General features: G+C 46.8%; 1 protein-coding gene across 3 annotated transcripts in view; it reads right to left on the bottom strand.

Moving 5' to 3' along the window:
- Positions 1 to 13,813, bottom strand: part of LOC133344176 (collagen alpha-1(XXII) chain-like) — a 164,138-nt gene that overhangs the window by 52,517 nt on the left and 97,808 nt on the right. For all 3 annotated transcript variants that reach the window (XM_061554189.1, XM_061554188.1, XM_061554187.1), the window contains 2 exons: positions 13,113 to 13,175; positions 9,573 to 9,626 (listed from right to left, as the gene is read on the bottom strand). In XM_061554189.1, coding sequence (XP_061410173.1) covers positions 9,573 to 9,626; positions 13,113 to 13,175 — 117 coding nt within the window. The remainder of the gene's footprint in view (positions 1 to 9,572; positions 9,627 to 13,112; positions 13,176 to 13,813) is intronic.

Below are 13,813 nucleotides of genomic sequence, written 5' to 3'. Positions count from 1 at the left end.
TCAGAAAAGCTGGTATTTTATCCCTTTGGGTGTGAAATAAAATAAAATAAAAACTGTAAACCGGGATCATTGATTTCTTGTGGGCAGCATGCAAACACTTCGCTGCACTGGGAAAAATTGGCCCCACTGCTTTTGTGAAGGATCTTGTCTCAAGCTGGGCTATTCAAGAATGTCATTTATCAATTACTCGACTAATTATTATCGGTTTGGGTACTCGACAAATCAGATAGCATTGAGAGAATTGGGGATGGGGGGGAGGGGCCCTCTCACTGTTGTTTCCACGTGTGTCATTGGACAGTGATGGACGGGCTGTGGTGATGCCATGGACATCATCATTCACGTTGAGCTGGGCGTGGCTTCTACGCAGGGGGTTGCCTGCCTTCAGGAGGCAAGCAGGACACCCTCTACGTAAAAGGGCTCAAGTAATCGACCGCAAAAAACAGTGGTCGATTACAATTTTCTGCCGATTAATCGACGCAACTGACGAATAGTCTCCGCTCTACTTTGATCTAAAACACCGCGAGATCTAGTAGTGGCATTTAACAGGGTACAGTCTGCTGATGAATATAACAACAGTGAAAACCAATAGAGAGTTTCATTGCTTAATTGAAATCTCTTCTGGAAAAAATATATTGGCCAAGATGACCACACAGGCCGTTGGGAACAAAACGTTATTTAATCTTTTATAGTTTTTAGTCAAACAGACAACGTTTCATTGTCTATTTATTATTTCATTCATTTAACGGTTGGTGAGCCATCGACCAAACCTCCGGGAATCTGCCCAATCTCATCAAATCTGGACAGTTGAGGCCGGACAGTGCCTGGATAGTGCTTAGATGTGTGACCGCCGTGCATAAAGGTGTTATAGGTGCTGTTGTCTGCAGAGTGCAGCGAAGCAAAGTCCATTGCTCTCCGGCACTCTCAACACTTTCACCGACCCGCATTGACCAGCGTGGTGAAGTTTAAGCAAAGGACCTTCACGCCCTGCACGGCGAGGGGGAAGGCCCTCATCCAGCAGTGGATTGAAAACCCGGCCGTGCATGCACGTGTACAGTGGTTGATGAACAGGTTGGCTCAACGGACATATCCATGTTTGTGGCAGGGAAGAGAGCTGATTCTTCGGCCCCAATATGCACTGAGCTGCCTATGACTTTCACGCTTGACCGTGCAATCTTTGGCGTTTACGAGACCCAGAAAAAGTGACGTTTCTTCAACGTCCGCTTTTGGTGTTTTTCTTCTGAAAATCATTTTGGCTACCAACAATTAAATTGGCTCTGCTTCGGGCAATTTACATATCTGAATTTGAAGGTCGCTTGGAAGAGTAGGCCAAATATCCTCGAGAGGGGAGGCCCTTTTGTCAGTAGGTGCGTGAGCAGGCAGTTACAGAAGCTTCACCTTTTACCTTCTACAATTGAAGGCAATTACATTGGTCTTCGCAGATTTCCCGTGTTCTTAATTGCAACATCCATTACAATAAGGAACATCTATTGTCACAACTGCAAGAACACGTGGGATGTTGTGACATCACACCTCATGGGACTCCGCCAATAATGACTCTTTCATTTTCACCGTTTCATATTTAGATTCATTACTTAAACCAGGACGTCGACGTGATCAGTCACGGCACATGCAGTACATCTCGACGCAGTACACACACCACATGATTCAGTAGTAAACAGTGCCAGATCCTCAGTGTTCGGAGTTATTGCACGAGCCTCTTGGAACCTGACTTAAGTACTTTCCACCGCATCGCGCGCTTCGACGTGCGCTTCCGCGGCCGTCTGGAACGCTCTTAATTCTGATATTATGAAGCCACTGGAGCTATGCACTTTTAAATCTCCATTGAAAACGAATTCCTTTGCAACTACTTTTTGTGTTTAGTTTGTTGTCCTTCCCCCACACCTCCGATTCGCATGGCTAGCTACGTGCGGTGCGAAATAAGTTTAACATACATTCAACGTTTAGCGTTAAGTTTTGAGTTTGAGTTGATTCGATTTCTTATTTGCCTGGCTATTTTACAAGGGAGATCCGTGGTGCCAGGGCACAGCAACAACAAAAGCAAACGACAAATCATCAACATATCGCAGAGAATGAGTACAGGGCCCTAAAGGAACATTACACAGCTAACAAACAGGGTATTTGATGGTCATAAACCAAACACACATGAATACCAAAAAAAAACACAACGCAAATATAATATGACAGCAATAAAAGCTGGCAGAAAACGTTAGGTACAGGTGAAAGTAAGCTCTACGTGTTAGTTTTAACAGCGACATCGATACACGTGAATCAAAAATTCCAGTGCAAACATGCAATAATCAGAAAGCCAATGTTAAGAGCAGCATAGCTGCAGGAATTCCCCTTCCAACATTGTGGAGCATGTATCTGTTGGTCGGTGATGCGTAATATTATAATAATATAATCATACTTCTTACATTTATATTGTGCCCGCAACGTAATTAAAGGTCTCGGAGTGTTTAAATTAAAACCAAAAAAACCCCGCAATGTTTATTGCTTAGTCGAGCGACCTCTTAATGGCAGCTTGTCCCTGTGCAGCCCAAGGTGACTTGCGACACTGGGGGGGGGGGCAATGATTGCGACGTGTAATCCCAATCGAGTAATTTGAGGGTTATTTTTTTATGGAAACAATTTTTTTTTGGTAAATTTGGATTATGGCTATCAAAAGGGGGGGGGGCGGGTGGCACGTGCCCGATCGAAATTAGGGATTTCGATCGGATCATTGGGGTTTATTAGTATCAAATCGGCATTTTGCGACCCCCACTGCCACTGTGTAGCATATTATTACGTGCCAGGGACTCTATGAGATGATAGGACAATAGTCTGAGTCCATAATTGGCAATAAGTAACGGCAAAGCGGTTATAAGTGACTCACAGAATTGTGCGCAGTTGCGTGTACACAGTACACGACTTCCCTGAAGGCATTCACCTTCAGCGAGCGCGATGCCGATCACACAACGCGGTTCGAATTCGACCCTCAACCGATGGCTGCACCATCACTGCACACGCGTCGAATAAAAAGCAAGGGACAAGTCCTTACTTACTAACAACTCCTGTAATTTTTCATTGCGGGAGGGGTTGCCCCCCCTACCTGAAAATCTTGGCTCCACCATTAACCATAGCCAGGAATGAAAGTGAGCTTAAGCTCACATACGTGGCGAGATGTTAACTACCTCGTCTTGTATGCACGAGGTCGTGGGTTCTATCCCGACCCTGACGCCCGTGGCCACGTGGATTTTTCTCCGTGTCCTCTGTTTTTCCCCTCCACATTTAGAAACATGCGTTTAAAGTATTTGGCTGCTATGATTTTCCACATGATAAGCCACTTCGTTGAGCTATATGTGGCCGGGTCGCTTCTGAAAAAGAGATAAATAGCTCAGTGGGTCTTACCTGGTAAGATAAAAAATTGTTAAAAATAGTGAACGTGTGTTCACTGCCTCCGAAGAGGTGGTTACACATCTTACCGGTTAACACCCGATCTGATGATTTAAATGAAAAAAAGTTACTTAAAAAATTTTGGCCAAGTGAATCATGGTCTTATTAAGGGATTAAGTAACTGGTTATCAAGGAAGCCCTTTAAAAAATAAGGATGTTCCATAGCTCACCACGAAAAACACAAAAAGCTAAATCTATACCGTCCTTGTGAATAAATGTACTGGCAAAGGTGCAGCAGTGCAATTACTTGCCTATATTATTGCTGATAGAGGGGGCCTCCACTCGAGCTCTAGCGTGAGCATCTCGACATTGTACTTTGGTCTACTCTTCCACGCCGACTATGCGTCTTGGAAGAGGTGGGAGCCACCCGCACTTTACTCCCACCACCACGCGCGGACCTGACGATCGACTCATCGCGGTGTGCTCATTCACACATTCTGGGTGGACAGAGGTGACGGGATTTGACTCTCAAATAGTTTCAACCGACGAATCGAACCGGCGATCTCTGGATTACAAGTCCAATGTGCTTACTGCCCTAACCGTGAACACCACGTCTCACAGATAAAACATGAATCGACTCCACGGGGCCGTCACTGTGACATCTGTTGAAGGGTAGACATGACAGGCGCAGGCCTGGCCCATGCGCAGCTTGGATCTCGCTTTGTTTTTGAAGGCGAATCTCAAGCCGGTTGCCGCATTAGCATTTATTCACAGGGGCCTGCAAAATGTCCAACCTGATATTAAGATGAAAGCCTGGCAATTGGGTGGGAAAGTGCCCATTCATCATTTTATCTTCACCGCAAATACCTCGCATTAGGGGAAGCAAAACGCCTTTTAGATATTAACGTCTTCAAAATTAGCTTTGCGCTAATCTCAGTTTAACACCCGCTGTGTTTCGGCGTTGCAGTTTAAACGTTGAGACATTTAAATGTGTGCTGTCAGTCAGTGATTTATTTTTATACACTGCTTGATTTCAGATTGAAATATTTTTGGTACTTAATCAAACAACCAACGTCTCAATCAATCTACGTTCATTACATAGTCATAAAGATCACATTAATAACAACATTAATTTACCGCGCAGCTGGATAAAGGCCTCCCCAAGCCACATCCGCTATTGGGGTTGTTTTTGACTATACTTCACCACGCTGGTCAGTAAATGTGAGTGAATGGGGTTACCCAGGACTGGTTCAGATAACACATTCCTGCGGAGGGAGGTGGTAGGAACGTTGGGTTGCTCGGTCAATGGCCAGGGTCAACGGCGGCGTGGTGTATTCCGTAAATATGGCCGACTGTGAGAAAGGGCACAAGCCGGCGTGAGTAGGTTAAACGTTGAGTTTTATAAGGGCACCACGGAGTGACCAGCCCCTCCCCACCCAGCCCCACCCCTCCCACCCAGCCCGACCCTCCCCACCCAGCCCGACCCTCCCCACCCAGCCCCTCCCCACCCTCCCCTCTCCACCCAGCCCCATTTTTGGGTGCACGACGGACGGACGGATGGACACAATAATCCCCTGTGGGCTGGTGTAACCAGGAGGTTCCTACCAGTATCACTTGCCCCTGATGTTAGCTGTGGCCGAGAATCAACCTCGGGACAGCGAGTAAAACAGCGTATATTGAACTTCTTTCACACCGTACGTAGCCAACCGTGCTCACAGAGGTATGCGGGGGAAGGACAACAAACTAACACACAAACAGTGTAACGCAGACAGGGGACGTCTGTGACAGTGGTGACTCTCACAGACGACACACAGTGACAAACCCTCACAGACCGTCACAGACTCGCCCGTGTTTCACACGGCGATACACTTCATCATCCTCATCATCAGCAGCAGCACTATCGTCATCATAGGCAACGTCATTATCAGCACCGCCTTCACCAGCGGCACCATCAGCTGGTGTTATAAGCATCACCGGATTCAGTGGCGGCAGTACTGGCAGCATCATCGATATGCGCACCAGGAATATCCCCGGCATCGTCGGTATATCTGCAACAGCAGTTTTCTGTGGCCTCAGATTAAGCAGCATCATCATCATCAGTCTCGCCATCAGCAGTATCAGCAGCATCTTCGGTATCGGTCGTGGCAGTATCGGCAATATCATTCATTTCCAGCAATATTGGCGGTATCATCGGTTTCAGCGTCAGCATTCTCATCAGTATCATCGATTTTGGAATGAGCAGTAGGTGTGGCACCACCAGGGAATCATCGGCATCGTCACGGCCGCCCCACGGCCAGGCCTTTGTACAGGGGTCCTCGTTAAGTTCACGGCGACGGAAAATGGGCAAGGCCGCACCGTTCACAGCTGAAGTTCACCCGCTTCTCACTCCACACAGCGCACCGGCCGTGTGCTCTGCCTTGCCATGTTCAGAAGCCACTGGGAGCTATGGCACTTTTAAATCCAGATTGAAAACTCATTCCTTGAGAACTGCTTTTTTGTCTTCGGTTTGTTGTCCCTTCCCCCGCACCTTCCGATGAACAAGGTCGGCTACGTACGGTGCGAAAGAAGTTCAGTGTACGTACGTACAAGCGTGGGCTAGCTGACGGCGTCGTGACGATCTTGGGAACCGGTTGCGAATCTTTCGGTGCCGTCGAAGATTTTCTAGGAGCGGCCGCTCCATCGCCAGATCGGAGCTCATCTTGTCGAGGCCATTTTCTTCTCCCGCCGCGTATTTTTTCTCGTGGTTTTCGTGTGTCTGTGTCTTTGCTATCATTTCCCCCACACCCTCCAATTAGCACGGTTTGGCTACGTGCGGTGCGAAAGAAGTTCAACACACACACAAACACACGTACTCCCTGCCTACAGAGTGCCACTGGACGGAGACGGCTCTCGCCAAGGTACGCGCTCACCTGATTAACGCCACAGCCAGAGGCAACCACGTGTTGCTCGCCCTTCTCCATCTGCCGGCAGGGGTTTGCCACCCTCGACCACGAGACCACTGTATATTTGGAGATTCCATGTCTCTCTCTCCATGGTCGCATGGATTTTTCGCCGGGTCCTCTGGTTTTTACCCTCCACATTTAGGAACATGCGTTTAAAGAATTTGGCTGCTATAAGTTTCCACGTCGTAAGCCACTTCGTTGAGCTATCATGTGTGGCCAGGCCTCTTCTGAAAAAAGCTCTAAAGCTCAGTGAGCCTTGCCTGCTAAAATAAAGGTAGTTTAGTAGCAGTTTAGTTTATGTGGGAATTCAGTTGATTCCGATTCAGTGCAGTGCCATTTGTTTCCTGCATTGACGATTGATGGAATCCAAACGGATGAAACTGAACCCATCGAAAAACCGACTTCATACGGTGCACCACCGCACATCACCAACAAAAACTGAGCACAGCCCTGCTAAATGGTTCAGAGGCGCATCCATCACAGCCTGGTTCTGCCAGAGCCAGGCTGTGACCTTGGCGCAACACTCGACTCGAGCTCCGAGCTCTACGTAAGTCAGCAAGTCAGCTTCCATCACCTGCTGGCGAATCAAAAGTTGCACGAAACGAGTTGCCCCTGTGACGCCGTCAAGACTGTGGTTAACAGCTTTGTGTTCTCTGGGGGAGTGGGGGGGGGTCGACTACCGCAACCGTTCACGACGGCCGAGGGCATCTCAACAACTTCTCGATCGCCTACGGCAGCGGTGTCCAACTTTTTTGGCACCAGGGACCGGTTTCGTGGAAGACAATTTTTTTCACGGAGACGAGTGAGCAGTGCGGGAAAGAGGCGCGGACAAAAGTGGTAAATAAAACAATGGGGGCGGGCCACGCGCGGACTCACCGCTCTCACCTCCTGCTGCTGTGCGGCCCGGTTCCTAACAGGCCACGGACCGGGACTAATCCACGGCCCGGGGGTTGGGGACCCCTGGCCTACGGCCAAGTCACAAACAGCCCGCGGCTCAAGTTGATCCGCGGCAGTCAGAGGCTTGACCGAGTTTCGCGACTTTCCGCGCAGACAAAGCGACGTTGGTTTGCGGGGTCACCGCAGCGAGGCCGGTTTAAAGAAAAAAAATAACTTCGTCTTGATCGCCAGCAAGACGCTGCACAGGGTGGCCCACGCGCAGTACCGAGCCGAGTCCTGCGTGCCGGCGTCTGCCAACGAGTCCAGAACGTCACCCGAAGGTCGAGGACGCACGGCGAGATGTGTGTGTGTGTGTTTCCGAAGGCAAAAGAAACAACTTTGGTTGTCCGCACGCCTTTGTGCCGGCCGCCGAGGCAGCATTAGTCTGCCGCTGCACGTGCGAGCCACCGAGTTTGCTGATCGTCATTGGAAAACTCGTCCAAAACAGACCCGGCTCAGTCGATGTAGCCACAAGTGTCACCACGTCTACCTATCATGCACGTATGCTGGCCAGCGGTCTTGGAAGCGATGGGAGTACCCATCGTTAACCCAACAATACGCGGTTCCCACACGTAAACACTCATTAATTGTCCAATGACACCTATGCACGTTAAAGTTCTTTCACACCGTACAACATTGCTGTACGTAGCCAACCGTGCTGACCACATGTAAACACTCATTAATTGTCCAATGACACCTATGCACGTTAAAGTTCTTTCACACCGTACAACCTTGTCGTACGTAGCCAACCGTGCTGACCACATGTAAACACTCATTAATTGTCCAATAGCACGTAGGCATGTATGGTTAATTTATTTTGCCCCGTACGTCACCAAACGTGCTATTTGGAGGTGTGGGGTAAGGACAAAAAACTGAACACATTTTTTTTATAACGGTCTAATAACCATTGTTTAATGTTGTTATCGTTTGTGCAGCGCCTCTGTTATGAATTGCCACGTTACGATGCTATGGAAAATGTCATTATTTTTATGAACCGCTCTATGACTGCTCCACCCCCAATATAAATGTCTTCATTTATATTTTCTTTTAAATGGTAATACGTGGGTGTGAAAAGGGACATCAACCCATGGGTTAATAACGATTCCTGAAAGCCACGATACGTGCCTCAAATTCGCACACATCAGAATAAATACACATTTTATTTGCATACCTCGTATGTTATGGATTTACGTGCCCTCTTCAGCCACTAGAGGCCGCTACACTCACCGCAATGTAATAGCAAACTTGACTGGCGTGCATTTCTTTTAGGGCTGGAGTAATGAGGTCAAAAGAAAGAAATAACACAGTCTATACGAGGGGTCGGCAACGACAATCACGAGAAGAGTTATTCTTTTGGGGGGGGGTGGAATTCGGTAAAAAATTTCTCAATATTTCAAGACCCATAATTCACGTGAGAACAAGATGGTGGCTTCTTAATAAACAACGTCACAAAGCAGTTCCTTAAACAAAAGAAGCATCTTTTTTTTACTCTTAGGTTTTTTCGGTAAAGTCAGGTAGTAAAAATAAATATCTGATTTATAATTTTTATTTCTATTATTATTTCTATTCTTTTTATTTTTATTATTTATTTTTACCTACGTGACTTTACCGAAAAAACCTAAAAATATGAATCCTTGCAGTCACGAAAGCTTCAAATCTAGAATACATCTTTTTTTTGTTGCATGATGACACTTGATCCTCTCTAAATTGAATTTGCAAACTTAAATCTGGCCTGACTGCACTCAGACTTGGCTAAAGGCCCTGTCTTAAAAAAAAACACTGCTGCGCTGGACAAATACGCAGATGCGCACCTGACCGGTGGAATATCGCGCATACATCGCAACGAAAATCTATTTCCGTTGCCAATCAAGGCCACCTGGAAACATCCTATCGTTCCTCGGCCACCGTGATTTTCAAAGAGGCGTCCGACACGAGTGGGCAGTTTACAAAATTGTTTTTTTTGTAACATCCCCGCGGTTTTTTTCCGCGTATTTTTTTTCGCACAGCGGAAAGCCACTGCTCCTGCAGGTGTGCGTGCGAGCGCGATCGGTCGAGCGATTCCATTCAGAGCCGGCGGACTGATCTGCAGAGAGCGTTTAAAAAAAAATACAAATTCCGCCTCGTGGCGCGTGGCGGAACGTGCCGCGCCAATTATGTGACACTCTGGCATAACACCACCCTGCAATTAGCTGCAGCCACCACACCTGGTAAGGAGGAGCAAATAAAACACAGCAGCATAATCAATAGGCCAAGACGAGGAACGCTGTCGGTATGATGCACATGAAGTCGCGCCGTACTCACTCTTTCTCCCCTCTCGCCCTTGTCACCTGGCGGACCGCCTAAACCTGGCAGGCCCTGCAATTAGAAAGCCATTTGTTAAGCGCCAGCACCGCCTATGTAAATTGCGCGCAGTCCCGCGTGGCGCAGGCATCTGATTACAAGCTCAGCCCAATTTTTACGATGGCACTTTATGGCCACGTTGGGTAGCTTCGTGCGAGGGCTTTCTCTCTACCCCCCCCCCCCCCCGTTCGATTTTATTGTACAAAGTATAAGAACGGGGCTTTCGTGCCGAAAGGGCACTAGTTCTTTAGATGTCAGAGTTTTAAAAAGTGAATGTTACATTTTATGCAATGCGTATTTATTCTATGCCAGATTTCATGGCCTTTAAGGGGGACGCACGTGGGCACAATTTTTTTTTATCAAGCACATAAACATTCAACATTTTACGTCGCATTGTTAAATAATTGCAGCACGCTCGTTTCAATTTACCTTCAAAGCAGAAATTTAATCGCTTGTTTAAAGCAGGATTTTTCTGGAGAAGTTTTGTGACCACAGACTTTCATGTTTTAACTTAGATATTTGACTTCATGTGGCTGAGGTTTTTAACTTAAAGCTTTTCCTGCCTCAGCAGCTCTCCCGCTACATTTTTCACCAGATGACAATGGCTTGTGTTGCGATCGAAACGTCGTGATATTGTTAATATATTATTAATATTATTATTTTTATATCTACGTGGCTTTACCGAAAGACTCAAAGAACATGAATCCCATGCAGGCCTCACATAAAAAAAAAACTAAGACCCCCCATATAGCCTTTGATACACTCTAGTGGTAATTGCTGTTAGTGAACACCTATTAAGTCCTGCATGATGTCAGGTAGGACCAACACATGTGTCCCCTTCCCCAAGTATTGATGTCTGTACACCGCATCAGGTCCTCTTTTTAAGGTTGAGTCACCCTAGGGGAGGCCTAGGATCAGTTCAGATATCATTCGCCTCTTATGTTAGCTACGGCTGTGAATCAAACTCAGGTCACCAAGGTCAAAGCACAGCGCAATAACTACGTGTCACTGGTCCCCACACAGAATGCAATACACAAAAAGATCTCCCCTCTGAACTGCATTGCTGTTGGGCAAGTGCTGGTCGGAATTAAAACCCAAAACACCAGGAATACAGCACAATGGATGACTCATGATATGACTGTTGCCATACGTAGAAAGATACCCAAATTAGCTTCAAAGACAAACTATGGGGGAAAGATACCCAATTAGCCTTAAAGACGAAATGCAGCAAGCGCTGCTAGCCAGCACATGATAGGTGGTGACATGAGCAGCACCTCAACCAGTCACCTTGGATTCCCCAGTTCTGGTATTTCCTCATGGCACCGGGTTTTCACGTCAAATCGCAGTTAACGTAAGGAGGCCCAGGACAGATACTAGCACCACTTATTCTTAGGTTATTTCGGTAAAGTCACATAGGTAAAAAATAAAATTAATAAAAGTAAAATAAAAAATAAAATAAAAATCACGACGTTTCGGAGGCAACACAAGCTTCCGTCTTCAGGTGGAACCGTCACAGCACGATTGCTGTATCGAGCACCACTTTTCTGCTGATGCAATTCATGACCAGCAATGGAACCTAGGTCGTTCCAGTTAGTAGTGTCGGGTACTCAAGTGACTGTGATAGCAATCCCCCAGGCACACTTACGCACACTCACATGCTATCCTTCTCACATGTTGGATTTGGTCGGATGACAAGAGGGAGTTTGTAAAATCTGTGACAGATCAATTCGCTCCGCAATCTTGGGAGTCGCGTCATGGCCAGGCCGGCGTGCGAATGAGTTTCCGACTTGCCTGCTCAGCAATCTTGTTTGAAGTTTCAAACCTACAAGCCAAGCAAAGTGGCAGAATGTATTCCTAATCAATCGTATCTGCAATGACCCCATGTCGCCACACAGTAAATGGGATGAGACGTCAGATCTGCGTACTCGGGCAAAATTATTAAGACCGGGAAAACGTTAATAATAAATGAATTAAGGGACAAATGTAGGAGTGGATATATTCGCGAATATTTGCATTAAAGCCAATGGCACAAAAAATATTTTTTTTATGTATGTATGTTGAACTTCTTCTTGGTTCTTTCGGTAAAGTCACGTAGAATGGAAATAATAAAATAATAAAAATAAAACATAATAAAATAATTCTCACGACGTTTCGGCCACAACACAAGCAGCCGTCCTCAGGTGACTCTGTCTTCTCGACAGACCTGTTCTCCACCTGAGGACGGCTGCTTGCGTTGTGGCCGAAACGTCGTGAGAATTATTTTATTATGTTTTATTTTTATTATTGTATTATTTCCATTCTACGTGACTTGACCGAAAGAACCAAGAAGATGAATCCCTGCAGTCACGAAAGCTTTAAATCGAAATATGTTGAACTTCTTTCGCACTGTACGAAGCCAACCATACTAATCGGAGGTGCGGCGGAAGGACAACAATCTAAATGTTGCTCATTTGAAATATCCGTGGGCATATTTATCTTCCTTCAATTTGTCATTTGTGTCACTGCCCCGCAACTTTATTCTGATTTTGCAATCGGCGGCAAGTGACGAGACGAAGCGTCCTTCCTTCCCCATCTCATGCAGCGCAGGGCAGCCCTTGGTTATGGAGAATCGTTCACAGAACTGGATATCAAAGAGCTACCTCTGAGACGCCCCCCTTCAAGTAGCCTGGTCCACACAGTAGAGGGCGCAACCCTTTGCCACTAACTCTGCCATGTGAGAGTAATCTTTACCGCTGCACGTGGGTCTGACTGATATTTTAATTGCCAGAGCTGGAATTTAGTTACATGATGAAGAAGAAAAAAAACACTCAGCACGTGCGTGTTGAGTCAATACCACTTTTGAGACAATAACACTTTTGTTGACGAATGTGTATTGACTTGACATGTCTGGCAGTGGTCCTTCTTCATAGCCGAGGATGTCTCTGCAGAGGATTTCTCTGCTATAAAGAAGGGCCATTGCTTGAAATGTCACATGTTATATTCTTATTATTCTTTAGGGCAGTGTAGTTGACACGGGTGTTGTATTCGTGGTATTTGTGATTGTGCACCACTGCCAACCCAGCATCGCCTTTTTTCTTGTGATACTCTATCGTGGTCTTTGGTGACTGGACTGACACCATCAACTCACCTCTACTTGAGAACATGCTTTAAATCATAGCCCAGTGCTCATTTATTCGTCAAATTTTAATGCGATGGGGTTCTTTGCCATTGCAGTTATTGGTAACTGGGCTGAGACTGATCAACTCCCCACTAAATGAGAACCTGGTTTAAGCCAAGGCAGGGACCTGGATTTGAACCAAGGTCTCCAGCAGTGCCAGCTCAATGATCTAACCTCCGAGCCACCTGGCCACACTCAAGCTTAGCTATTAGAGTGAACCAAAGCAATCTGATATGAAGAAGAGGGTGAGCAGTGCCATTGACTATAATCATTCTCATTTGCAGCGCTCTTTTCATTACGCCTGGCAGCTTAGCGCTGGGTACGTTGCCATGTGCAGCTCCCACCTGGTCTCCTTTGTCTCCCCGAAGGCCCGTCAGACCGGGAGCCCCCAGCTCCCCTCTGTCGCCCTGTGTCACCAAGACGCACGCAAACGCACACACGCACATAAACACACGCACGCAAGCATAAACACATGGGCACACACACACGTGCGCACACACACACGAACAGCACATGACGCAAACCTGGGACGGCGTGACCTCCGATTGATATGAATTAATTAGTATGCTTGTTTATTTATTAGATATTTACTTATTTGTTATGGCCATTTTTCCACAATGTCGCAAAGTACTCATCATAATAGATTGCTGCTTTAAAAAAAATATATTTATACTGTCAGGGCTGATCGTTGGAGGCCGCTTTGTTTCCACTGCGCAGCAGCTGCGGGATCTGGAGGAGGGCGGAAGGCATCGGCAGCGAGGTGTGGTGGTGGCATCGATGGCTTTGGCGACGATGACTTCCTGATCTTGGCTCTTTTCATGAAAATAACAAATGCGGTGAAAAAAAAAAACCGTGAGGTTCTTTTTCAATCGGCTGCGGGATGAAGCCCTCCACCATATGCCGCATCTGCCACGGACGTTGTTTGCCATATCTCACCACAGCTGGTCAGCTCGAGCTGATGAAGCCGGGAGGGGGGAAGAGGGATGTGTGGGGGGGGGGGGGGTGCATGCCCGTGCAGACATCACTTGCTCCTGAAGTTAGCCAA

Source organism: Lethenteron reissneri, chromosome 19 (genome assembly GCF_015708825.2).
Source record: "Lethenteron reissneri isolate LAM-NWPU_2019-01 chromosome 19, ASM1570882v1, whole genome shotgun sequence".
NCBI lineage: Eukaryota > Metazoa > Chordata > Hyperoartia > Petromyzontiformes > Petromyzontidae > Lethenteron > Lethenteron reissneri.
This window is presented reverse-complemented; position numbering and strand designations above follow the sequence as displayed.